At 43.0% G+C, this 26,130-nt stretch overlaps 2 protein-coding genes across 5 annotated transcripts; both read right to left on the minus strand.

Moving 5' to 3' along the window:
* Positions 1 to 608: 608 nt before the first annotated feature.
* LOC119117296 (small integral membrane protein 30-like) lies at positions 609 to 18,684 on the minus strand. Of its 2 annotated transcripts, XR_005096456.1 has the most exons (4): positions 18,349 to 18,684; positions 15,562 to 15,571; positions 6,472 to 6,479; positions 609 to 619 (listed from the first exon to the last, which is right to left on the minus strand). XR_005096456.1 is itself a non-coding variant. In XM_037243512.1 (1 exon), the coding sequence occupies exon 1, from the start codon at positions 18,603 to 18,605 to the stop codon at positions 18,414 to 18,416; it is 192 nt and encodes a 63-aa protein (XP_037099407.1). In that variant the 5' UTR covers positions 18,606 to 18,684; the 3' UTR covers positions 18,092 to 18,413. The 2 variants fall into 2 exon arrangements, 1 of the variants encoding a protein (XP_037099407.1); XM_037243512.1 differs by lacking the exons at positions 609 to 619; positions 6,472 to 6,479; positions 15,562 to 15,571 and having other exon boundaries at positions 18,092 to 18,684.
* gpr85 (G protein-coupled receptor 85) lies at positions 13,556 to 17,098 on the minus strand. 3 transcript variants are annotated; one of them, XM_037243430.1, is made up of 3 exons: positions 16,916 to 17,098; positions 16,691 to 16,789; positions 13,556 to 16,242 (listed from the first exon to the last, which is right to left on the minus strand). In XM_037243430.1, the coding sequence occupies exon 3, from the start codon at positions 16,048 to 16,050 to the stop codon at positions 14,917 to 14,919; it is 1,134 nt and encodes a 377-aa protein (XP_037099325.1). In that variant the 5' UTR covers positions 16,051 to 16,242; positions 16,691 to 16,789; positions 16,916 to 17,098; the 3' UTR covers positions 13,556 to 14,916. The 3 variants fall into 3 exon arrangements, with proteins under 3 accessions (XP_037099325.1, XP_037099324.1, XP_037099323.1); XM_037243429.1 differs by lacking the exon at positions 16,691 to 16,789; XM_037243428.1 differs by having other exon boundaries at positions 16,691 to 17,098.
* Positions 18,685 to 26,130: the final 7,446 nt, after the last annotated feature.

Consider the following 26,130-nt stretch of genomic DNA (forward strand, 5'->3'; position numbering starts at 1 on the left):
GCGAAAGAAACAATGCAAAGATAAGAAATGTGTGTAATTACCTTCACCCCACCCCAGAAGAAGACTGGAGAAGATCCATTTGACATAGCATCATGGTATTTTTCCCATGCGTTAAATATGGCAACCATAATTTGAGTGATTGCGCAATAAATGGACTCTTGGATTAGCTTTACCAGGACCTTGAATTTAAACTTCAAGAGTGCTGACAGTAGGAAAAATTCCCGTCCAAACAATTAATTTGTTTGCGCCCCCCGCGTGGAATGCCGTACACCCGTTTAAAGCTAACAGCGCGACGCCGCCTAATGGGCCTTTGTCCTGAGGTCAAGCTCGCCGCCGCCGCCGCCACCGGTATCGTTTCATTAAACACACCGCTTCACAAACGAGCGATTTGATTTGGTAATTGGCCCGGATTAGTCAGCGTTTTGTCAAAGTGCGGACGCCGCCTGGTTGCGTTCAGCCTCCCATCGCCAGATGGATGAGGGATAAAGATTTGGCTACTTGATTTCCCTTCGCTCTGTTGTGTTTCGCTATACATGCGCCGGCTCATGGAGGGAAAATATGTGCTTCCTCAGGTTTGACAAATCAGCATCTGCTTGCCTGTCGGCGAGCCAAAAAAACCCTTCGAGTCCAACATCGATAATAGAGAGAGGACACGCGGAAGTGCTGAGATGCTCTTTAATTGGGAGCTCTCAGGTGCAGAATTAAAATGGGTGAGAGGGAAATGAGCCTGACAGTCACTCAAAATGAAAAACTAGCTTTGGCTTCGGAAATAGCCGCCCTCATTAGTTTTTTTTTTTTTTATCCGGCTCGGTCTTTATCAGCAGTCTGATACGTTTTTGCGGAGTCTGTTGCTCTTGTAGTGGTGTTAGCCATATTTGTAGATTGTTTTGGCCATGTTTGTGGAGTGTCTGTTTGTTTATTAGCGTAGCATGCTGTCTATTTTTGTGGAGGACATCGGACCCTTGTTACTATGTCATCGTGGTGTAAAAAATCTCAGAATTAATAATCAAACCTGCAGCCGTGACTTTCTGTCGGCGTAAAATTCAGAATTTGACATTTCATCATTTTCAACAACTAAAATATAGTACGTTGCCATCTAGAGTTTGAAAGTGGAATTACACTGAATACTGCTTAAAAGAGTGTTAGATTAAAAAATAAAAATGGCAGTCACTGTTTTTAATACAATACCCATCATCTGTAGTTCCACAAACCTCAACAGTGTTCATCTTCTGGACCAAAGTGTGAGCAACAAGAAGGCGGTGACTCATGATCAGAAGCTGAGGGCTGACTAAGTGTGGCAGGATCCATGTTGGTGTGAAGAAGTTGGTGTCGGAGCAAAAAAAGTAAGCCAGTGGAACACAGAATATTCAAATGACGAATAAAAGAATGTGACTACAATGTCGCCGTGACTGAGCCCAGGCCGCCACAACCTGAGCGCACCTTCTGATGATTCACCGTTTGAGTTCTTCATCTGGTCACACTTTTCCGACGTGCCAATCGCTCCTCGTTTGCGTTGGAACTTCATCTCGCAATGTCAAGAGAGACTTCAGTCAGCACTTTTATGCATCGTTAGAGCCCAGATAAAAAGCACAGACATTAAAGGGAGAAGCGCCCGATTGAGCACAGAGTGTCTTTTACAATACATTTGCTTCAATATCTTTTTTACTAGAGAAATATTATAGGCTTGGATTTGTGAGTATGCAGCAGTATATGACTTGACAAGTTTTTGTTGTCCATAAAAACAAGACACACTAATGAAACGATATTGATACAATTTCATGCATTTGTCTCACAATTTTTTTTTTTTCCACACCCCAAGAGAAATCTAATAGAGTGAAGCTATTTAAATGTTCTCTATTTTGCTTCAGGCAAAATGCAATTATTCTCCATTTTGTGCAGTCCTTCCACTCAAGCCAAATAGTCAAGCCATTTGCCTCAGTGTCACATTGCAGGTCGGCAATAACAACACGCTGGGAGAAGAGCAATATCGGCGAAATCTCCAGTCAGTATTTGGGAAACGTACTTAAAATAATAACAATAATAAAAAGGCTTCATTCCCCTGCCAAAAAGATGATAGAATAATGCGATTGTCTCAGACGGAAATGCTCACGATTTAGCTTGAAGACATCTTGCCTCTGATTCGAAACAATCCTTGAGAGGAATTGAAGCTATTTGGCGTATATATATTTGCTCATTATGTTGTTTGTTGAATTGTTGAAGCCAATTGTTTATGTGGGACCCCATTGAAAGTAATAAGACAAGTTTTGCAATTAACTTCATCTAAAAGGCATCATTTGAAAAAACAAAACAATTAAGAGTTTGTGGTTTTAGGAGTATCTACTGTACAATATACATTTTAATGGGCACAATATGTTGCCTTGGCTTTAATGGTTTCGAAACAAAGTCACCTTAAATGAAACAAAGAACCCCAAAGGATGAACGGCAGTGTGAGTTCCACTCTTTCTTTCTTCAAGTTCTTCCATAACCATAAAACATAACCGTTTTATGAAAGTATCTATTTGTATTTTATATTTTCCAATCTGCGGAGTACCCCAAGGTTCCGTTATTGGCCCACTGTTACTCTCAAAGATGAAGGCGTTAGACAAATTGAATGAGAAGAAGGTACCAACCTATCACTATTGATTTAATTTATATATAATCATAATAATAAAAATAATAATATTAATAAAAATTAAAATACAAGTAAATTTGTCCACTCTGTTATATTACACTTTATCAAATAAACTTTCAATCGTCTAAAATCCCACTCGGCTGTTTGTCATAAATGTCAGAACACCCGCATCACATCTTCCAGACATTTTTCCTCTGTCCTAACATCCAGGTTGAGCTCCTCCTCTCCTCACCTCCCCTGTGTTGCCGCAAAGCCGCTGTTTGATAATGACATTTCCATCTGTAATGTACTCTAGTCATGACTCACCCACAGATAGATTGGCCAAATGCACTTTTTCTTCTCCTGCAGTGGCCCACTTGCCAGTGAAGAGCTGTCCGAGACTGTTAAACTATGCTCTTTCTTGTGCTATAATATTGAAATGAGATCATTTAGATGCCGAGGAGCAGGGTGGACGCTGGCAAGTCTCACTCATAATTTACGACCGGGGAGTTTGCGTATGTGGTGATTAAATGCGGCGGAGAAACATTGAAAAGTTTCAAAACGCTACACAAGCTTTGATTGAATGAATCGTATCGATAAGGCACAGGTGTCAAACCCGAGGCCCGGGGGCCAGATATGGCCCGCCATATCATTCTACGTGGCCCGCATAGACAAATTCAATTCATGTCAATCCTAAAACTGCAAATTGTCTGTCACTTTTATAAGACGCGGACATTTCTGCGTGAAAGCAACCACGTCGAAGTTTATGACAACACGCCAGGTTGCGCTTTACCGCCGTTGGCAGTAAACAACCCGTGTGCAGCGTGAATGGCAAATGCTGCAAGTCAGCTACAATGCAGAAGCAGCGTCAGGCTAGCCAGCCTCTCATCAATCAATATGAAGTCGAAGCTGTTAGAAAGTCCCGGCCAGGGTTAGCCGTGTATATCGAGTGTTCCCTTTCATTGTGAGAAGAATAGGACGGATAAATTGATGGATGACTTGTAAATGTATCCAAATAGTGCAATGCAACACAATTAGCATAAATAGTCAAATGCAGACGTTTTGTCACGGGAACGCCCAACGTAAGATTTGTTTGGAGACAAAAGCAATGTGTTGACTCGGATAAGCATGTTTAGGCGGAGAACATTTGAGACGGCAGCCCTGAACATAATGGATGCATGGATTATACTGTCGAACTATGCCAAGTATTGTTAAAAGATGCTGACGACGGCATAAAAAGCAATTCATCCCCCACATTTGTCTGATGGCTTTTGGAACTCGCTCCAACGTTGTTGTTGCTACGTGCACGGGTGGCTGCGTCGGTGTAATGTGTGCACTTTGTGAGCGGTAAGCAATCAGTCTGTTGTGGTAAACATTTATTTGCCTTCAGTGTCATTAGGGAATAGCGGCGGGAGAGTTTCTCTGCGATGCAAATCAAGACAAAGAAAAGGGAAACATGGAAAGGGGGAGTTGAATCATCCAAGTTAGCCGTTTGATGTTTTTCTGGTACATGCCCGTTGGGCAAAGGTCCCAATACCGTATTTTCCACACTATAAGGCGCACCGGATTATAAGGCGCACCTTCAATGAATGGCCCATTTTAAAACTTTGTCCATATATAAGCTATATACATTTGGCCCGCGGGCCGGACTTTGGACACGCCTGCTGTCGTGGCTCAATATTGGTCCATATATAAGGCGCACCTGATCATAAGGCGCACTGTCGGCTTTTGAGAAAATTGGAGGTTTTTAGGTGCGCCTTATAGTGCGGAAAATACGGTACTATCGGCATCATGTTGGAATCAGACTTATACCTGGAACCGGGTAAAAGCCAAATCCGATTAATTTAGGAATGCCACAGGGATTTGTTTTAGGTCCACGACTGTTCTCGATAGCTGACATATGCGTTTTCATATTTGACCTACATCTCATTTGAACTCCATCTCAGTGCTCTAATTGGCTCCGGCATTGTTCGGAAGCCAACGTCTAATAATTACAACGGTGATTTATGTGTCCGACAAAGCCCGCCTGCACCTGTGCGACACAGTACCAGCGGGTAGTAGACGCAAAAAAAAAAGGATCGCTTTGTGACGATTTATCCATGAATCAACCTTTTCCCGGGTCTGGATGCACCTGTCACAGCGGAGAAGCAGAGCTACCTCCCAACGAGCTTTGGGGGAGGGAGGGGGAGTAGCAGATGGGTACAGGAGGGATCCGGTTCGCCGGATTGCTTTCTATATGCAGGCGGAGAATATAGGTCAGTAACACATTTGCTCTCTTTTATCACGCGAGGCGTTTGTACCAAATGAGCGACTCCCACTCGGAACGGCCATGATGTAGGGTGACCCTTGACCTCTGTGTGATTCTGCACGAGGTGAGGATTCGAAGTGGCACCTGTGCAGGCTCGCTCATCCATTTTTTCTATTTCCGTTCTTGTTCCTGCGCTTCTCGTTCCAAACCAGATGGTGACGCATGCATTACCTCGCATGTATATTTAATACAGAGCACAGATTATGGAATTTCTATAAAATTTTTAGTGTTTTTGGACTCATTGGCTTAATGTGCATCTGTGTAACTGGTCCTGTTTGCTTCTCGTGCGGCTTACGTGTTTTTAGTCTCTGGTGGTGTTACCGTCGAGGCTTATGAAACGAGTAGCCAGGAACGAAAAGGCATAACTTTAAAATCTTCAGCTCTGTTGTATTTTCCGACCCGGAAGGAAGACAATGCGAACCGGGTAAAAGCCAAAACTGGGAATGCCACAGGGATCTGTTTTAGGTCCACGACTTGTTCCCGATGTAATATCGCTGACCCAGGTCGGTTCTACATAAACATCCGTGACCCGTTAAAATTGCAATATCTTTTTTATCTCACTTTGTCTCTTGTTCCCACTCGACACCAAATACAGAGCTTTGAAAATGAACTGCTGCCTTTGCCGCCGAAGGACATAAATAATTCATAAGCTAACCGGTGCGGAGCGAGTGGAAATTAAACATAGGTTTTTAGCCTTTGCATGCAAGCTGCTGGAATCTACCAAGCATGGTCAAATCCCCACGTCTATTTTTTTTTAAGTACATTCTCCCTGCAGTTATTTGTTAGTTGATTTCTGAGTGACGGATTATCTTCAATGAGGTTTTGCGGACTGTATTTTTTCATAGCTGGAAAGTAAATCCAGTTTATTCACGTTTGTTGAGGAGCTGGTTTTTGGAGCTGTAATTTTGGATAGCTTTCTTGAAAGAAAACAATTTCACGCTAAGGATAGGAAGTCTGCGGCGGAATCACTGAAAGTCAAAATGCACTCGAGGGCGCTTAGCTCGTCCGCAACTCCAATCGGGCCTGACTGGCATGATGGAGAAACCTTCAGGTGAGATGCTGTGAAGCTGATCGAATTTCAACCGTGTGACTCCAGCCCAAACGGGCGACGGCGTACGGAAACTGCCAAATGAGTTTTGGCGTCGCTGCCAGTCTGGTTTTCCGCGGCGGCATCATCGGGACGGCAAACGTTCGTGACGTGCCGCCGCCACAGGAAGAGCTAAATTAATCATGGGTGGAAAATTCACACCTCCTGTCAAGCCTTTCCTGTCTCGGAACAAAAACGAAGGGAGACACGCGAGACAGGCCGGCGCCCTTCGGCCGGCCGTGACACCTTATGCAAATTGACATTTGGGACGCATATAATAGACTTAATGATGAAATGCTAATGATATTTTGAGCTGGTGTCTCTCCTCCTGATGTGCTCGGAGGTGACGCTGCCAAAGCGGTGACCTTCAGGTGTGAATGATGATATTCGCAAGGACGAGTCTCTTCTTGTTCCGTACGGCCGGCTGGAGCAAATTTTACACGACGGAGGGGGAAACTCACTGACAAAAAGGACTTGGAGATGAAACCTCTCGTGTAATCCACTTTTCTCGCGGGGCAGTTGTCACATGGTGATTGTTCATGACCCCCCCAAGCATCGAGCCAATGTATCATCAGTCATCATTCTGTTGGACTTACTTCAGATCTGGTTTGAGGGGGAGCTCTTTTTTTTTTTTTAAGGAGCAGGATTGCCAAACCTGTGGGGGTATGCAAATGCCCTCCAGGAATTACAATTAGAATTTACATCTGTCGTATTTAATTTATTTTATTTATTTATTTGTAATTTAATTTAATTTTGTTCATTCACAGGGCATGGTTTTAAAAGTCAGAAAAAAAAAACTGGTTCAAGACTGTTTCAGCAAAATGAAACGTAATTACACGGACAGTGTTTAGCAAGTTGACTCATGATATATTAAAAGGGCAAGATCCCAGATTTACATTTACATATAGTGAAGCTTCTATAAACACTGAATATTTCATGACGTTTAAATGTCTTTGGCTATTCGAAGTAATAATAAAAGCCTATTAGGATTGCATTCTGCATTGAGTCCATTCAAGTTAACAAGGACTCCTAACCTTCATGCTTTTTCGTATGTCTTATATCTTCTTGTTTATTCCGCAGCTCTTTGGCCTGTGCTGTCTGCTGTATTGCGCGTACTTGCCAGCAATTCATAATTCATTTTTTGAGCAGGTGTCTGGCCTTGCGACAGGCCCAAACAAACCTACAAACTCCCAGAAGTCACTAAAACTGGGGCAGCGAGACAATATGCAAATTTGTAGTCCCAAATGTTTGGGGGCGGGGCTTTATACATTATGGTTACAGCTGGAATTGGGAAATATAAGAAACATGATTTCATTTGTTTTCTCACCATCAATAATTTATTTTAATTCTATTTTTTTAAAAATCTTATTATTATAGTTATTTATTATTATTTTGGAGTGTTCCACCCTGGTGGGTAACGTGTCACATGTGGAGGTTCCCGATGGCAAGCATATTTCCCCCGTAGAGCAAAGCGGCCGTTTACATGCATTTTTATGTCCATCCATAATTCAGCATAAGACATTTGTGGTGTATGTGCGTTTGCTTCCTAGGTATCTACTGCAGAGATGTTTTTTTTTTTTTTAAATGGCATACCATGAATGCCTGAAAGTAGCTCACCCAAAAACAAAAGCTTATCTGGGATAAACAACAGATTGTTATTTGCAAGTGCGAACTCGTAGGTGGGGGACAAAAAAAACATATGAAGGGAGAGTTTGCGATATTTGATCATGTGATCGTATCCTATTTGTTTTAGCTGGAGTGCAAAATTGATTTAAGATGGCTTTGAGTTTGAAGATTGAGTAACACTGCAGCTATGATGGAATGCCGCGAAGAACCATATTGGATTTATCAAGCCGTCTTCTTTTGAAATCATCTTTATGCTTCGGGGCTGTTGACTGACAGCCAACATGAAAGAAGAAGACAAAAAAGCGGCGCTGACTGAGTGTGTTATTCCGGGCCGTCTTCTCCCAATCCATTTGAGCTGCGCCCACTCAAGACACCTACAGATCTGGCTCATCCAAAGCCAGATCCAATAAAGCACTCAGTCCGTTACCTGCAATGGATGGCGGCCATGATGGGAGAAAAATGATAAACAAAAATGAGGAATGATGGAAGCCGCTTTTGAAATTGTCGTTTTTTTCTCCGAGATTAAGAACAACCAATCACTTCTCTATCTTCAATCTAGCTTTGCATATCTGGGTGGCGGTATTTGTTGTTCTTGCTTGACTTTTTGAGCGATCTCGTTAGCCGCCGACGTTCCTTCTACATCTTTCAAAAGCTCTCAGAGCGAAACAAGAGGTGCTTCCAAAAAAAAAAAAACATCGGGATTGGAGCCGCTGCCGTGCTCTGCGGGATGATGAGATGGGCGACTGGGCCTGAATACTTCATCAGGCTTTCTCCCCGACAACACAATTCCTTTTTTTTTCCCGTCTCGGCTAGCGTCGGACGTAGCTAGCTAAAAGGCGCTACGTACGAGAATTAAAAGCCAACATTGCGTGTGGGCTGCAGGTTGAAGTTTTTTGTAAATAAAACATGAAACATTTCCTAACAAGCTACTTTTCGTGTATCTCGCTCTTGTTTTTTTTTCAACAGCGTGTCCCAGTCATCGATTAGCTCGCAACGGCTAATTAGCTCGGATCTTATCGTGCCGGGATTGCCGCCGCGTGTTAAATCCTTATTCGGGTTACGCTAAGGTATCCAACGCCTAACCGCGCCGTTTCTTTCGTTGTCCCCCGGGCGAGTTTGACGCATGCTGTCAAAGGCGAAAACGAGAAGGCCGAGCCCCGAGCTTGTACGGACCAATTCAATTACCGCCGGGCGTCGTCTAATGGAGAATGCCAAGACGCCGCCGAGGCTGCTGACGACTGCCTCTTGTCTACATGATCTTATTTACTAAGACACGCACTTATCGATCGCCTTCCACATGCCAGCGACCGGAAAAACCTTTTCACATGCACTTTTCGAATAATGCCGCGGGCGGACGGTTCATTGACATTCAGAGGTACGCCGGCGTTTTCTTATCGCCACCAAATCGGTCGGCGGGGGCATCACCGACACGGGTCAATGAACAGAATCGATGGCCTCCGCTGCGAGAAACAACGGGAGGAACAATTTTCCGCACCCCGATATTTATAACTTCTCCGTCTTCCTTCCTCGCTACCGTTTCTAGCTGCAAGCTGCGGACACGACGGTCTTATCGAGCGCTGCCTGGCTGTCAGCGAGAGTGCTCTATTTTGGTCTTTATCTCCAACGCAAGCCGGAGCCTGAGCTGCAGGTCTTGAAGGTGCCGTGCGAGATAAAACAGACAGGGACACTGTAACCTGCGTGTCTGCGGTCAGGGTGGCAACAGATGGGGGCGGAGTTAAAGCTCAGAAATGTCAATAAGGTTGTTTGTGTCCTCGCAAGGCCGGGTTGGGTTCTGCGATACGTGAGGGCGAACGGTTCAACGCAATCACTGACACGGACGACGGAGACGACCTGAATCCAGATTATGGAATATTGCAATTTGTTGGCCCAGTTATGGTCCTGCAAATGATTTGGAACAAAAGAATCCCAAATTGACTAATTCAACTAGCCGAGGCCGTTTTAATTAAAAGATGTATTGATAGGCTGAAAATGTTTTTCCAAAGTCATATGAGAGAGATTAGCTAGATTTGCGCTGTATCGAATTTCCTTCTTCAGGTCGGCGTACTTTCGATGTTGTCGAAAGTTTGCTCGCAATTGTGTTTCCACGTGTCAAACGAAATACCGTCGTGCATTTCCCAACGGTGTTTTGTGCAGGCTTTGAAGATAAAAATATTGCACATTTTTTGCAAAAAGAAAAAACAAAAACATGTCAGGCTTCATCAAAATGCCTTTCTGGTTGTTGCTAGGCAACAACACCAGCGCCATTGCCCTTATTTGGAACAAAAAAAATGTTCCTCGAGTGGACTTATTTGACTCTCCGATCGGGCGTAATGAGAACCGATCGGCCTGTAATTGTATCAGCGACACGCCATGGACCTTCAGCAGCCGAGCAAGCGAGGTCATCATAAAAACATCTCGTCCTCTCTGGGATTTTACGAACTGTTCCCAAACACACCAACCAGCTCATTTTCCAAATGATGGAATTTGCAGACGGAAATCAGCGTCGCTCCGTTTGTATTCAATCAATTGCTCCATACGAGTATTTGGGCTTTAAAAAATGTGAGACGAAACAACAGCAGCCAGGAGAGAGACTGTGATCAATAGTGTTGTCATCGGCGCCAGAGAAGCTTCCCACCACGGGAACGCTCTTACAAATGACTACAAAGGTGAAAGACGATTGCTTAAACCCAAAAACGTGCTACAGGAAAAACAGAAAAGCAAACTGTCACAATTAGTCCACTCCTCTCCATTCAATTTATGACAAAATCTCTTCCGTGCACAATTTTTTAGGCCGGGAGGCTGCGGCACGGAGTGGCTGGAATACCAAGCGGATAATTGGCTATGCGTGCAAAGCTCCGGAAGCACTTGCAGTGCCATAAATGCTTAATTGCAGAGTGACAATGTGATTGTTTGAAAAAATGCCTTTGCTCCATGATAAGTACTGGCTAGGATTAGTGACAAACCATGCATGACATAAAAAAAAATAAAAAAATTGAAAATAATACATAATATACTAAATAATATATAGTATAATAACTATACTAATATAATACAAAACAAATATATAAAAATTATATCTGTATATAAATATATAGAAAATAATACATAATATAAATATACAAAACAAATATATGAAAATTATATATGTATATAAATATATAAAAATATATATATAATTGGTTCCATCCAAATGTGCAATGAGCATCTGCAGCCAAATTCAGATCCCGGACAGCGCGATTCCAAATCTATTATTCTCGCATGACATCACACAAGACAAAAGAGGACAAAAGTGTCAAACTCATTTTCATTGGCAGTGAAGCAGTGCAAAGATGGCCGACTTTTTATTTTGTTTGCATCATCTCAACAAGATTGGTGCTTCTAGCTAAATCCCAGATTAGAGATGACAAAAGATTTTGACACGCAAAAATAGTAATAACAACACAAAATCATCCACAGCATTGATTGTGCCTCTGTAGGTATCATGGGATGTTTTAATCTAGCGTGGGTAATCCTCAATGGGGTGGGAGGGGGGGCAGATTACGCCTCACCAGTTGTCTCCTCACATATTCCAACTTGGGCAAACATGCGCTTAAGTAGCGGCCCGGCCGCCAATCACATTTGATCCCCTTGGCCATCACTTATCCCGAGACTTAGCGGCATCAAGGACATGTTTACTCCCCAGCCGGCACTAGGAGGATTTACCACAACCTATGTGTGCATTTCTGCGGCCACATCCGTCACGTTCTCTTGGAAAGTCAATAATGTGGTGGACATACATAGATTTGTTGCGGTTACCACGGCAACCCCCGTGACTGCCAATACTAATTGTTTATGTTCTAGTTTTTGACCAGTGTACAATATGATGCTGCATTGTGTCAACAAAGTTTGTCATAGTCCTCCAAGAAATAGCCAGACTCGGTTTGATCATAGAAAGCACGGCGATCTTTTGTCTATTAGCAGAAAGACGGGGGGAGTCTGCATCATTGGTATTCCAATGCTAGTCCCGTCTGTAATAGCTTGTCTGACAATAAGTGATGCAGCAAATTTTTTTTGTCCTCTCACTTCTCCTTTTTTCTTCCCCAGATGCAATCAAATCCCCAAATGATCATTACAACCTTTTTTTATTGGACCGTCTGTCGCGGTGCATTTTTTCCCATTATTGTGGATGAAAATTAGCGGACAAAGACTTAGGCGTCGGACATGTGTTCACATTCTGCACGCTAGGATGAGCCTTTTAACAATTTGCATTTTTGAGCTTTTATTTATGAACCTTGGGTTAAATGAATGGTCAAGACTATTCATGTAAAAAATAACCCAATATGGGGCCGACCAAGCTTTTTGGGTTATTAATGTAATTCAGAACATCTGAGTAACTACTACAGACTTTTAATTTTCCACTGTTTCATAGGTTTAAGTTATGTCAACTTAATTATTTTAATTATTAGGTTTTATGGTGTACAAATAAGGGCTGATGGGACCAAAACATTTGCATGATTGCTTAACAGATTTTTATTTAATTTTTTTAATTTTCTCTGTTTCATAGGTTTAAGTTATGTCAACTTAATAATTTTAATTATTAGCTTTTATGGTATACGAATAATGGCTAACGGGACCAAAACATTTGCATGAAACCGCCGCAGCATTGGAAAGCTTCTAGTTAGCATGTCGCTATCCCCCACAGCAAGCACTAAATATATGTACAGGATGTCACAAAATGAAAAAGCCATGCCCTGCGGATATTGAAAAGCGTCTTGTACTTCAATGGTGCTCTTATGCAATCCAAACACACCAAGCAGGATGATGCATGTACAAAAAAAAAAAAAAAACGGTTCTTTTCTTTAGCACCGTTCCACTTCAGGCTGGCTTTCCACACAAAGCAAAACCGTCCTTAGAATTATGAAAGCTCGAAGCTAGCCACTATGCTATTTGCTCAAATAAATAAAAAGGAGGTCACGCATGAGTGAAAGGTCAAGCAAAATAGCACGTTCTTTGTTCTGCGCTTCAAATCACACCTCTGCATGTTAATCGCTTTGATTAGCAACAACACTCGGGTCGGACTTTAAAGCGTAAACGGCCTTCCTTCAAAACGACTTCCTTCCGTACGCTGCCAAGAAACGGGATATTCAAAAGCCCACCATAAGCAATCCAGCCCATCTTGGCGCTTACTTAAACGCTACTAAAAGGCTTGCACATCATCTGCACGGGGGCTATGGAATGATCAATGTCCTAAAGAAAACAGTAATTGCCAAACTCATAATGAAAATGGATCCCTAATAGGAGTTTCTCATCAGCGGAACCTGCAGCCCGCCGTGCAATTACCTCAAGTGTTTACAAGCCCTTTGCCATTATATTTTTTTCTCTACTCGTCCACCCCCGGAAAAAAAAAGGATTGACTTGATGACATTTTTTTTTAAATCAAATCAGCATCACCAGAGAAATATTTTGTTTCGGAACTTTGGTCATACATACAAAAAAGTAGCAAAACAGCTGGTAAATGTTGTTCCAATGGCTCAAAAAAATTAAATATGCAAAGCAAAAATGTTCCAAATCATTATGTCTCGTGCTTTTCCCATATTTTTTTTTTCACCATAGAATCCATCCACTTTCTTGCTATGCTAGCATAGCGGCTAACCTTAAGAAACAATTCAAGTTGCAGAAACACATTTTTTTTGTCAATTAAATCGAGCAAATGAACCATGTTGCAAAGTGGAAACTTTCTTTTTTTTTATTATTATTATTATTATTATTTTTGGAAAGAAAAAAAAAAAAGCAACAGGTTACACAGTTAACTTTCAGCGAAATGCAATCCTAACTGAAACTGTACTCACATTCGGGACTCCAAAAAAGTAAATAAAAGACTCACATACTTACACACCATCAATAATTTACAAAAAGGAACAGAGTCATTGTTTGTTTTTTTTAAAAAAAAAAAAAATGGCCACGAGAGAGAGAGAGAAAGAATTATAATTGAAAACAATCCGTAGAGAGCAAATGTCGGGAAAGTAGAAACAAGACTGTGCCTTACATGTCCCCCTTTTTTTGTCTTTTGACTTTTTCTCAGTTTTTTGTTTGTTTGTTTTGTTTTTTACAAATTGTGCAAGATATCATACTAAGGCTCTGGTCTTGAAGTGTTTGATGCTCACACACATACACACGCACACGTACACACTCATTGCCTGTGCTCTGAGCGTGCGGCGATCGATCTCAGACAACTGTAAAAAAAAAAAAAGTGGACATGCACTTCATGTGATTAAAAAAAATAATAATAATAAATAACCCCCTTGCATCCAAGGACTGACTTGATAGGAGATGAACTAAGATGACAATTAGCATTGTAACCATTAAGGCAAGAACACCCGGAGTGGCATCGGTCGGTAGTGTTGAGGGTACATGGATATGATGAGCACATTTATCTTCAAATGTCTTTTTTTTTTTTCTAGCACAACTTTGTTCCCCGAAGCAAAGAAAAATCTGCATTTTCTTCTCCACGCTGTAAAAGGTGATCAGAAAATAACAATGGCAGACACTATCAGGGACATAAAACTTCAAGAGATCCATTCTAAGTTTCAACTTCCCGTCTCGAAAAAATAAAACACACACATCAAGCCCGCCCCACCCCCAATCCCGCCCCGGTTGGTAAATAAAAATAAGTTACCACTTACATTAAAACCATTTCATCCTCTGGTGATGGTGTGATTCCAACACGTTTGCCTTACTTACAGCGATTTTTGTGTGTGTAGTCTGTTGCAAATTAAAGCATTCATCGTTTAGTATGGAGGGGGGGGGGGGGAGAAAAAAGGGGCTTGTTGTCTTTGCAACCAAAATCTTTACATCTTTTTTCGTAGTGCAACTCTGAAAAATAGAAAACATTTCCAGTGATTCCTTGAGAGGTATCGTTTCTTTGTTGTATTCTTTGTTTTTGTTTGTTTCCGCTTCTCGTTTTCTTGTAGTTCACACCTCACAAAATAATGCATCTTGGAAAAAAGAGAGACGGAGAGAGACAAAAAAAAATCCAAAGCGTTTTCATTGTCTGCGTTTTTGCTTCTCTGCAACGGGCATGGCCTTCCGCCAAACAACAAGGGGCGGAACACGGCGCCCTGTTGTACTCCACGGGCCTCCTTTTTATTTTGGGATGCAATCGCCAACAGAGGTTGGCTGCTGGAAAGGAGGGATGAAGAGAAGAAAAGCTAGCAAAGAGAAAGAGAGAGAGAGCTGTACAGGGGGGGAAAAGCCCGGATCAAACGGGGGCGAAAGTGAAGGTAAGGGAGGCGGGGTTAAAAACCTTCATATAACGCAGTAGGGTTCCCTCGGTAACCTGGATTTTCGGCAGTAGAGGAGCGTGGTGCTGAAGCAGCGCCGCAGCTCCCGGTTGGAGAAGATGCAGATGAAGGGGTTGACCCCGGCCTGGGCAAAGCTCATCCACACGGCGGCCGTCAGGTAGCCCGCCGGCACCACGGGACCCCTGGCGAACACCCGCCAGTAGCAGGCCACCAGATAAGGCCCCCAGAGCCCCAGGAAGAAAAAGGTCATGATGTAGAACATCCTACTAATCCTCTTCTCCGTTTTGAACTCGTCCAACACCAGGAGACGCCTGCGGCCCGCCGCGTTGCCGTTCTGCCGGATTCCCAGCAAAGTGGGCGGAGTCGGGCCCCGGCCGAAACCGGCGAGCCAGTTGGCGGCCGCCTGACCGCTGGCGCCGGGCCCGTGAAAGGTCCAGTTCTGGCTGACGGCGGGCACGAACTGGACGGGCTTCATTTTTCGCCGGTCGTGGACGAAGAAGATAAGCTTGAGGTAAACCAGCTGCGTGGCCAGCAGGATGAGCGCCAGGAGGAGCATGAAGCCCAACGAGTCGTTGGCCCGGAAGGAGCGGTGCTGGAAGGTGCACTGGTCCTCCTCCTGGATGAAGGAGTAGGTGCCCACGTCCAGCACGGGCGGGAAGGCCATGGCCACCGACAGCGTCCACACCATGCAAATGACGGCCAGGCAGGTCCAGAAGGTCAACCTCTTGGTGTAGAAGCGGTGGTGGGCGATGGCCAGGTAGCGCGTGACGCTCACGCAGAAGAGCATGAAGGCCGTGTGGAAACAGGAGAGCACGCCCAGGAAGGCGATCACCTTGCACGTCAGCGTGCCGTAGCTCCACGCCGAGCCATTCTTGACCGAGGTGAAGACGAAGGGGAAGCAGATGGCCGAGCGCAGGATGTCGGAGGCGCACAGGTCCAGCAGGAAGTAGTAAGGCGCCCGGTGCAGGCTCTTGTCTTTGACCAGCAGGATGGAGATCAGGAGGTTCCCCACCACGCCGACGCCGATGATAAAGCCCAGGGAGGTCAGTTTGAGGAAGGTGGCGAGAGGAGAGACATTCTGCAAGATGGTGTGGTCCCCTGCATGGCTATAGTTCGCCATAGATGGAGGAGGGATCATAAAGATAAGCGGGGATAGCTTCAGCCGAGTATCATGATCTGGAGGCGGCGGTGGTGGCGGCGGCGGCGGCTGCGGCGGCGGCGGCGGGGGGAGGCATTAGATCCATTTGGCTGCGGTGGGCTTTGAGGAGGTTTCCGGGCATGTAGGCAACCTCTCCTTTAAGGCATCCTTTGTTCCTTTGTCTCATCACACCTAAAGGAAGCCAAACGAGGGGAAGAAGAAGAAAAAAAAAATCATCCGCCTATCAGCTACTGCAATGTCTCTGTCACATTCGAGTCAAGTGTCGTTTCATTTAAACAAGCATTCATCCTTCCAATGCGCAGTGAAGCCATTTTTTTTTTTTTTCCTTTAAAGCAAGAGCGAGCATTTTAAAGCCCCTTCTCGGAAACAAAAAAAACAAAAATCAAATAATAAGGGGCTCTCGATCACACCCAGCAAGCCTGCACAGCGCGCACACACAAGCGGGATGCAAATAGTCGCATGAAGCCTCCCTTTTAAAACCTTAACTCGTAATTAATCTCATGAACCTGCTCATTGGAGACGATTTGCATAAAAAGGCTGGCGAAAAGCAGATTCAGCCCGTCTGTTGTCTCACAATTGCGTATTTCTACATGTCGCGTTTGTCGAGCGGCGTACTTACGGTTTATTTATATCTTAAAAAAAAAATAAAAAGCCTCCTTCGATTGTCACATGAAGCAAAGCAATCCCAGTGTTTTTTTTCTTTTTCTTTCTGTCACTGCTTCAGATAAAACACAACAGCGTCGACAAGACCATGTCAGAATCCTCCAGGAAACACAAGAAGAAAAAAAAAAAAAAGAAAAATACGGGAAAAAAGGTGATGACGGGTGATCGATCCAAACCGTACCTGTTGGTAAGGGTCCGTTTTCACATCCCCCTGGAGATTATTTCGTCGTCTTTTGTCGCTGGTTTAAAAAAAAAAAAATCCCGATTGTTGCCTGCCCCCCTTTTTTCCACCACGGCGAAAATCATACAGTAAACGGGGAGCAGTGCGCATGCGCTCTGCATCCCTATTTGTGATCCAAGACGCGTCTCTGTCTCTTGTTGCAGCAGCAGTAGCTGCAGCTCTCATCCACTCAACCGGGCCTTTGCTTCCCCGTCCAAAACCTCAGCACAAGCCTCCACTTAAATATCCACATGACATTACCATTTATACTGGAAACTGATTAAAAAAAAAAAAAAAAAAAAAATCAGCAGCTAACATCATTTAGAAGCTATTTTTTTGCAAACTAATCTCGTTTTGGGTTAGGTTTTACTTTGTACTATGAAAGTATTTTATCTACAGTGATGACTTATCACATATATAATAATCATGCATTTCTCATTAACATATTAAAGGTGACTCCTAAAGAGTCTCCTAAATGATTCAAACTATAAATGAATGCATGCAATGCTTCTCAAATTTCTTCTATTTGCTGATGAGACAAACCATGGACAGCTCCTGAAAAGTTTTATTACAAGGGGAAATTGTGGTGTCATATTGGCTGATAATATTAGCATTAGCAATAATAAATGGGGTACGTATAGAGCAGGTAAGTGGGTCGTGTCAGGCTGCTAAGTTCACTTGAGGTAAAAGGCATCCCAAATGCATAATTGACAAGCACTTTGCTCACTGTTGTTCTCCCATCCAAGGCAGCATGACAAATTCATAGAATTGGTTTTCTCAAGCATGCAGCCGTCATGTCGCAAGCGTGTGGGACAATGTTCTTGTTCTTTGTAGCTCGGCTATAAAACATGTGACCCTAGGTGGGGTGATGGCATTTTTAATGGACACCTTCATTCTCATTTTATGAGTTTTTGGTGCTGCACCACACCTGGTCATGAATATGGCTCTCCATCCCAAGTAAGCATTTTATTTTGAAGGATTTCTAGTCATGCAGTTAAGAAAAAGCTGTATTAAGATAGTAAATCCTGTCATTTTTCTCTCTTCTATCTACATTATTGCATAGTTTCTACCTTTTTCTGCATTAATATAAAACACGTTTGTGTTAAATTCAAAATTAATAAGAAGCAACATTTCATCATGGTTTAAATGCATTTATTTTGACAGGAGCTTTCTTTGATTTGCAAGCACTTTGCAATAAAGATGAAAACATCAAATCAACATTTTAAGTAGAATACAAGTATTTATTTGAGGCAACGACAGTGTTGGTTTGTTTTGACAGCAGTGTAACATGTTATGAAGTCTTTCCGTTTTCTTTTTTTCGCTTCTTCTCCACTTCCGGTCAAGGCACATCAGTCGATTTCAGCCAAGCTTTTACACCAAAACAAGCACATTAATCTCATATGTGCATATAGCAAACGCTGCATTTTGGAGAAGCGCACAACGAGCGAGTCCTTCCTCCTCACAGCAATCTGTTACGCTTCCTCGCGTAACATCCCAGGCAGGCACAGAAGCCCACCATGGACACGACAGTTCCCAGTAGCAAAGCCAACGCGTCCCCGGCATCGTACGCCGCGGCGGGGGGGATCGTCTGGAGGAAAGTCAGGCAGGTAAGCGCAGGCGCAACGCGTGAAAGTTGCTGTTTAGGCGTCATGTTTGGAGCTTTCGGGTTGTTGCGCTTCCGGGATAGCCGCAGTGCGTGCCTACGTCACGTAACAGGAAAGGTGGGACTTCCGGGTGTAGTCAACCAATGGCAATGTAGCTTTCCGTAACAGGACCGGAAGAAGATTATACAAAGAATTAATGTGCAATATTTCAGTGTTTTTTTTTTTTATTGTATTTTATTTTTAGATAATCCTGGACTGGAAACAATTATATGAATGCTATCAAATGATGTTGAGTTGTTTAATCCAGCATTAAATCATTTTGACGTTCCAAATTTCCAAATGTAATTACCAAAATGGCTCAACCCGATTTTAGCCTGTTTTTTTATTGGAAATTTATGTTTGCACATTACAATTTAAGACAAACATTAACATTAGACAATTAAGATTAATCAGTTATTGGAATTTTATTCTGCAAAAAATTGGAATCAGCATTTGACTTGAAGTCCGAAAGATGTTCCATGACACGTGCTCATCTGAGCATCACCCTGGCTGTTTCTCTAAATGCTAATCAACTCATTCTTTCATTTGAAATTTGGAGACAATTCCAGTTGGTGAGTCATCAGTGTGATCCGGAGCAAAGTAATAACCGTCCATCTGTGTGTGTTTACTTCAAGGTCAGCTATGCTGCCATTAAATCCCTCCCAAATTTAATGAGGTCGTCTATGGAATTGTAACCCCGAGTCGAGCAATAACGTGCAGCTGTTGTCTACCTGCCATTTGACGAGAAACTACACGAGCAACGTTTGCGGAACCATCGGCAAATAATCGCACCTCTCTGAATCGTGCTCCAAAATGTGATGCTTCACCATTTCACTTGGGCTGTCACGGTGGAGCCTTTCCAAAATTGATGCCCGCCGGTGGAATTGATCTAAACGAGCGTTTACTCAAGGTGATCAAGTTTTCTTCAGATACGCCTCGATGTGTACCCTGCATCAAATTTCGCTGACAGCAAAGTGCATCATGGTGACTCACGCCCATGTGTGTGTGTGTGTGTGTGCAATATATGCAAGGGGGGATTGATAGCTCATCACATTTCATTTCATAGTGTAAATGTCACCCCTGTGCCTTGCTATGATGAACACAATCATCTGGTTGGTTTATCATCCGCACACTTCTATGGAAATGCTCACACAAAAGCAAAAAAAAAAAACAGAAATCATTTGCATTTTTACCATCATTTTTTTTTATTGTTTGCCAATGTGTGTGTGTTGACTACTGTATACACACCGTCGTTTGATATATGCATTGTTGTGTACTGTAAATATGATAAGAGATGTTAACCCAATTGGCGGAGGTAAAAGCACTTGTGGCACCTGCTGTAATTTAAAGTGCTTTTCCATTAGTGTGCCATTCATCCTTTTTATTTCGCCTGTCAATCGCATACAAAAGGACTACCAGGAAAGAATTACTGGGGAAAACGTTTCCATAAGAGAACCCAACTTGGATTCTTATTCTATCGACATGTCTGTAATTTTGTAAGACAAGTCATTCAAATTGTGATGGCAAATCAAGTATAAGAAATATATATTTACTATATATTATTATTTTATATTTATTCTATATATTTATTATATTTTTTATATTTTTATTACCGTAATTTTCGGACTATAAGTCGCCCCGGAGTATAAGTCGCACCAGCCATCAAATGCCCAAAAATGTGAAAAAAAACATATATAAGTCGCTCCGGAGTATAAGTCGCATTTTGGGGGGCAATTTATTCGACAAAATCCAACACCAAGAACAGACATGAACGAGCAACAACAGGCTAAACGATACGGTATGCTGACGTGACAAACACAAACGAGGAGCTGAGAACGGGCCTGATGTAACATTCAGTTATTTTAAAAAAACTATTACATAAATAACACGTTTATCAAACCATTTGTGTCACTCCAAATCATTAAATCCATCGATCAGATTTCTCGTCCTTTATGTCATCCTGGTGACAGAGGACATGTCCAGAGGATATGGCTCTTTAAAGTGTTAATTACTTTATTTGATTTTTTCTCTCTATTTTTCATGTTTTGAATATGTTCAAGATAAAGATATCAAAGCATGTGAAGTGATCAACTATACTAAAAATAACATGTGAAGTGGTCAACTATACTTGTAAGTGATGTGTTAATGATCAAGTAAATATTTGTGAAAAAAAACATATATAAGTCGCTCCTGAGTATAAGTCGCCCCCCCCACCCAAACTATGAAAAAAACCGCGACTTATAGTCCGAAAATTACGGTACATATTTATTCTATATATATATTTATGATAATAAATATAATAATAAAAATAATAATATAGTTACGTGAAGCCTCTGAGGCTCAAGTCGGCTCCGAGATGTCGTTTCCATTTACTTATGGAGGCGTACGGGCGCATTCCCCGCAATTGAGCCGTCAAGCTGCTGCCAGTCAGGGTAAATTAACGAGGCCGCTGATTGCACCGTCGGTAATTACAGATTGCAGCGGGAGGTGCTCTGTCAGGCCGCCGAGAGATTTTCCAGCTAGCCTTCGTCCTTTCTACCCTTAAGCCAGGTCAAGGAGGACGTTGTTACCTCCTCCAAGATATTCCGGCATTTGTGGAAAACCATCACAACGGAAGCCAAGTCGCCGACCAATCGTACATACCAATGAGCCGGCGACCGAGCCAATCAATTCATTTGAGAGGAAAATGCGGGGGAAAGAGCCAAGTCCCCTGTTCTCCTAGCATGCATAAAATCACATCTTTATGTTCCCGATGGAGAACCCTTAAATTTGTCGCTTGGTTTCAAAGTTATCGTCCATCTGCACTCATGTCCGACGAGTCAGCAAAAACCGTCTCAATATTCACCGACTTGACTGCAATTATATAAATCCGAATAATGGTTGTCAACTTCGGTGCTAACCGTTGTTGACAAAGCTGTAGCGCTCTTTCCTGGAAAAAAAAAAAATGGTTGGGTCACTGGCTGGCTTTAAAAAAATCTCACTGAGTGATTACGTAATCTTCCCCTCCGTCGGTCGGACTCGCTGGTCCTGTGTGTGTGTTTTGTGTTAAGCTTGCGTGTGTGCTAATGCGCTCGCTTGGGGGGGTGTGGACATTTTTGGGTCTGGCTCAAGATGCCGCATAAGGATAAAATTGTTGCCTTGACGATGAGGCCTGCTTTTGAGTGGCCTCCTCCGCGTGAATTATTTGTCATAACAGGTGTCGCTCTTATTTGTTTTGTTCTTTTACGCCGGCGTTGGAAACGATTACTCGGCGGAAAATTGCTTTAAGCTCAATTGATAACCGCCGCACTTTGGAGAATGGTAATTGGAAAAGCTGAGGAGGAAATTGAATAGAAAGGGAAGAAAAATGGTGGATGAGCTTGTGAGTGTTATTGGGAAAATGGACACATTGGATTTCCCGCCGATATATTACAATATGTATTCCCGGCTAGCGTGCCGAGCTATGCCCGGAACGTTCTTCACCAACAGCTGTTGACCCCCCCGCAACCCCTCCCTATCTGACCCTGGAGACTTGTAATGGCCGCCGGCGCTCGGGCAGTGTCAGCACACACACACTAGCATGTTTTTATTTTATTTTTTTATTCCCAGCGTGAGGGGAGATATAAGCCTGCCTGAATGCACACACAATGAAGGAGGACTCAACCTTGAAAACCCCCCCGATCCCCCCTGGGGGGTTTCCCTAAATGGCCTGTTCTTTCACTCATTGCTTTCTCTGTGTAGGAGGGAAAAAAAACAAAAGCAACATTTGCTCGTGAGCAATTTATTCTGCCAGGTTGACCGTTTGTAAGGGTGAGTGAGTGATTTTTTTGTTTAGCTTTTCATTATTGATCATTCCAGCCATTTCGCTGACTAAGCAATATCGCACCAACTAACCCAACATCACTGGAGTCATTAAAAATAAAACTCACTTGTCACCATAGCGTTAGACTTGAATGAATTTTCCAATTTTGGCAATCTTCCGTTGGGTTACTACTGCAGTGCTGTGCTACCTAAGTGCCTTGTCAATAAACCGATATGGACACAGACGGAAAAGGACTGCAAATAGAACAAATGGGTCCATTTAATTGTGTTTTACAACACAGTCCGGTCCAAAAGAAATTTGCTTCACTTCATTTCAAAAAGCCCCAAAAATAAAATGGTGTCCCAATATTTATGACTTTAATACTGTACCATCAATACGCGCAACAGCAAGCTAATAAATGCTATTAATAGCTTTGCTTCCCTTTTTTTGTATTCCTCGAAGATGTTTATTGTAAAACATTGCTGGGCTATAATAACCGGATAAACCAAAGCTTGCATTTATAAAAATCATAAAAGAGCAGACACCATCGATAAAAGCCGCAAATGTGAACGGCGCCTTTATTGGGATTTGATCCATGTGTATGGATTTTAAATACATTTTATAATCTGCAGACCTGAACCTGAACCCGAACCTCATCTTCTCTAAACTCGGATTAATCTCAGCGAGTCATGCGAGGTTATCAGCGGCGAGGTAGCGTAATGAGACTCACAATAACAAAAGGTGGCGTGCTTAAGCCGAACCCTCGTTCGGCGCCAAATCAGCTCCGACTCCCACATTTGCTGCTGCTTAAGGAGCTTGTTTGACAATCCCGGGCTCTAAGTAGGACATCTGATCAAGAAAATGGAACGCTCCCCAGTGGATGATATCGCATGCTTGGATTTTTTTCATTTTCACGTCAAGCCAAATCCCGTTTTAGGTGTACCGGACCGTGGCGTGCTTTTCGTGTTGTGTCCTTGGCTCAACCTGCCCCCAAAACGAGTTTACATTTGCATGCATTAGCGCTCTCCCGCGGCTCGCCCCGTTACCCGCTGCGCCATCGAGCCTGATTAATGATCTGAGCGCACCACTTCGCGTGGCGGTCGAGTGGGCCGCCTGCCTGCGCTAACATCAAGATAGAAATCTCAATTTTGGCTCTGACTGAAAGCAAAAAAATAAATAAATGCAGGGGGTCAAATCAAAAAAGGCTAAGAAATCACATTAGCCAGTTAAAAGGCATTTTTGTTGTTATTAAATCCTTAAGTAATGTAGCGCGCAACATGCTATTGTGTTACACAAAACACACAAAACGGTCATGCTAATGCTGAATAAAGATTTCCGTCATCCAAGAGCTGCCTCGGGCTTGTCACGATTATCAAACGGGTAACATTTGCTTTGATTGATACGTTGTTGCTGTTAGATGCGGCGATTCAGCACCAAGGACAGCGACGGCTGGATTTAACACTGGCAGAAAGGCTCAATTTGTTTTCATTTAAGCATTCACATTTTTTTTTTTTTGACTTGCTGTGTGGCAAATGCTAACAAATAGATCCACATTGGTCCTCTTATTAACCGTTTGACATTTATGTTGGAAATTAAAAAGGAAGGAAGGTTTGGGGTAGCCGGGCAAACCTCCGGAATGTCTCATTGGCTCGCCGCGTTCTTGCTTCGGATTTCATCATCTGCTGCGCGGAAGAAACCTCGCATGTTTTGTCTCTCGAATGGAATCCCCATCCCCCCCCCCCCCCCCCCTCATCTTTTCTGAAATGAGGGCATACAGAAAGAGGAGGGAGGAACCGATTTGGGATATTAATATATGAATTTTTTTTCTGTGGTAGAAGTAAATGGGAGTCTCAGCTTACCCCCACCCCCCCTTTCCCCGTGTTTACATCTGCAGGCTTGTGCATGCTCGTCCTCGATTTCCACCGGCAAATTTTCCGCCTGCACTGATTTGAACCCACTCAAATAACCGAGGGTCCAAGAATTGACCCCTGAGGGACTCCGACATTACCTTTCGAGCTCCTTTCAGTTCAGCACGAATAATTCTTTGCAGAGGATAAAGAATACATGACCGAGTACTATTATAGTGTCTTTCTACATATTGCCGCACTGCTTATTTAAACACATTATAGATGCTAATTAGCATTAAGCTAGCAAATAGTATGTCTAAGCTATCTGGTTGTTTTTAATAGACTCTTTGTTGAGCTTGACGGCAATCTTCAGCTGGGTGTGCCGATTTAAAAAAAAAAAATCGACACTGTTACATGGTGTTGCCATGGAAATAGGCGTTTAGCTATAAGTGCTGGGAATGATGCGTTACCATGGCGAAGGGTTTTACTTGGCCAAGTGGTGTTAATAGTGATGGGAGATGGGTCTCCCGGTGCCGTTCACACACACAAAACATTCTCGCGTGATCAAGCGCTGATAGTCCTCGTTGGATCTATTCATTCGCCGCCCGTCTCCCCGGCACGTTTGATTACGGGCTAACTGGACTGACTGACGCATCTTTGGAGACTTTTATTATCTACTGGTGGTAAATGAGAGGGAGCCGGGGATCTTTGATGATTGCCACGCGAGGCGTTGAATAATCATCCACTACCTTGCCGTGCCTTCATCAGCATTCTGCCTGGATGGCTGCACCTGATTTATTTCTCACCGTGTGTTTGTGTGTCTTGCGCAGACCAAAGTGGGGGGGAGGAAGGAGGGCGGGGAGTGTCAAAGCAGGGAAGAAAAACATCAAGTAGAAAATGGAAAGAAAGAAGCCGAGGGACGAGGACATAAAATCTCTTCTCTATGGTTGCGATGCAAAGACAGTCGCCATGGCAACACAGCAGTCCCACTGTAGGCGCCTTTCCCTCGACGCCTTCTCTTTGCCTGCTCTGCTTGCCAACAAGGTATAAAGGCAGCCCCCCCCCCCCGACACCCACTTATTACGATTTGTTGTCTCCGACAGCGCTGGTTGGCAAATCACGCCGCCTGATTTGGAGTTGCGACAAAACCTGGACAGTGACTTGTGGAACACGGAAATATCTAAAGCTTTAACCCCTTTAATTATTAATTAATTATTTTCTTATCAATTATTTAAAACAAGAGTATTTATTGATTTATTTTTTTTAATATAATTAAAAAAAAAATTCTAGGCTACACCAAGTTGCTTTAAGTATTTTTTGATGAAATAATTGGATGCCGTCCATCCTTTGATATCGTGATTCAGCACTCAAGCGGATGGACAGTAAATAAATGATCATTTATTTTAGAAAAATCTCCTTTTAGAAATGGTAAATATGTATTCATTATTTTTCTATTTGACGATTGACGGCAATTTTCAACCGATTATCATGTCAGTCATCATCATTAGCGTTTGAAGGAAGTGTCAAACTTTTTGCTCCTGAATTCTTTCGAGCACGCTCACAAATTTCACCTGCCTGCTTTTGTAGCTTTTTAATGAGACCTCCTCTTTATCTTTAGTCCTTTTAATCATTCTAATCTCCCTAATGAACCAGAAGAAGCATGTAGAAGGGTGTTTGGGGGTTCAGCTGGAGTGGAACGTGATTAAAAAAACATAGCACTTTTCCCCGTAAGCTGACAACAGCAGGCTGACGTGCTGTTTCCCTTCACCTGTCACTCAAAGTCAAACCACTGGATTTACTGTAGACTCGCTCTGTCCATCTCTCGCTCACACACACATACACAACTTTACTTACTGTCACGCATGCACACACAATTACAGTACATCACACACTGGTCTTCACATT

The sequence above is a fragment of the Syngnathus acus genome, chromosome 23 (assembly GCF_901709675.1).
Source record: "Syngnathus acus chromosome 23, fSynAcu1.2, whole genome shotgun sequence".
Taxonomy (NCBI): domain Eukaryota; kingdom Metazoa; phylum Chordata; class Actinopteri; order Syngnathiformes; family Syngnathidae; genus Syngnathus; species Syngnathus acus.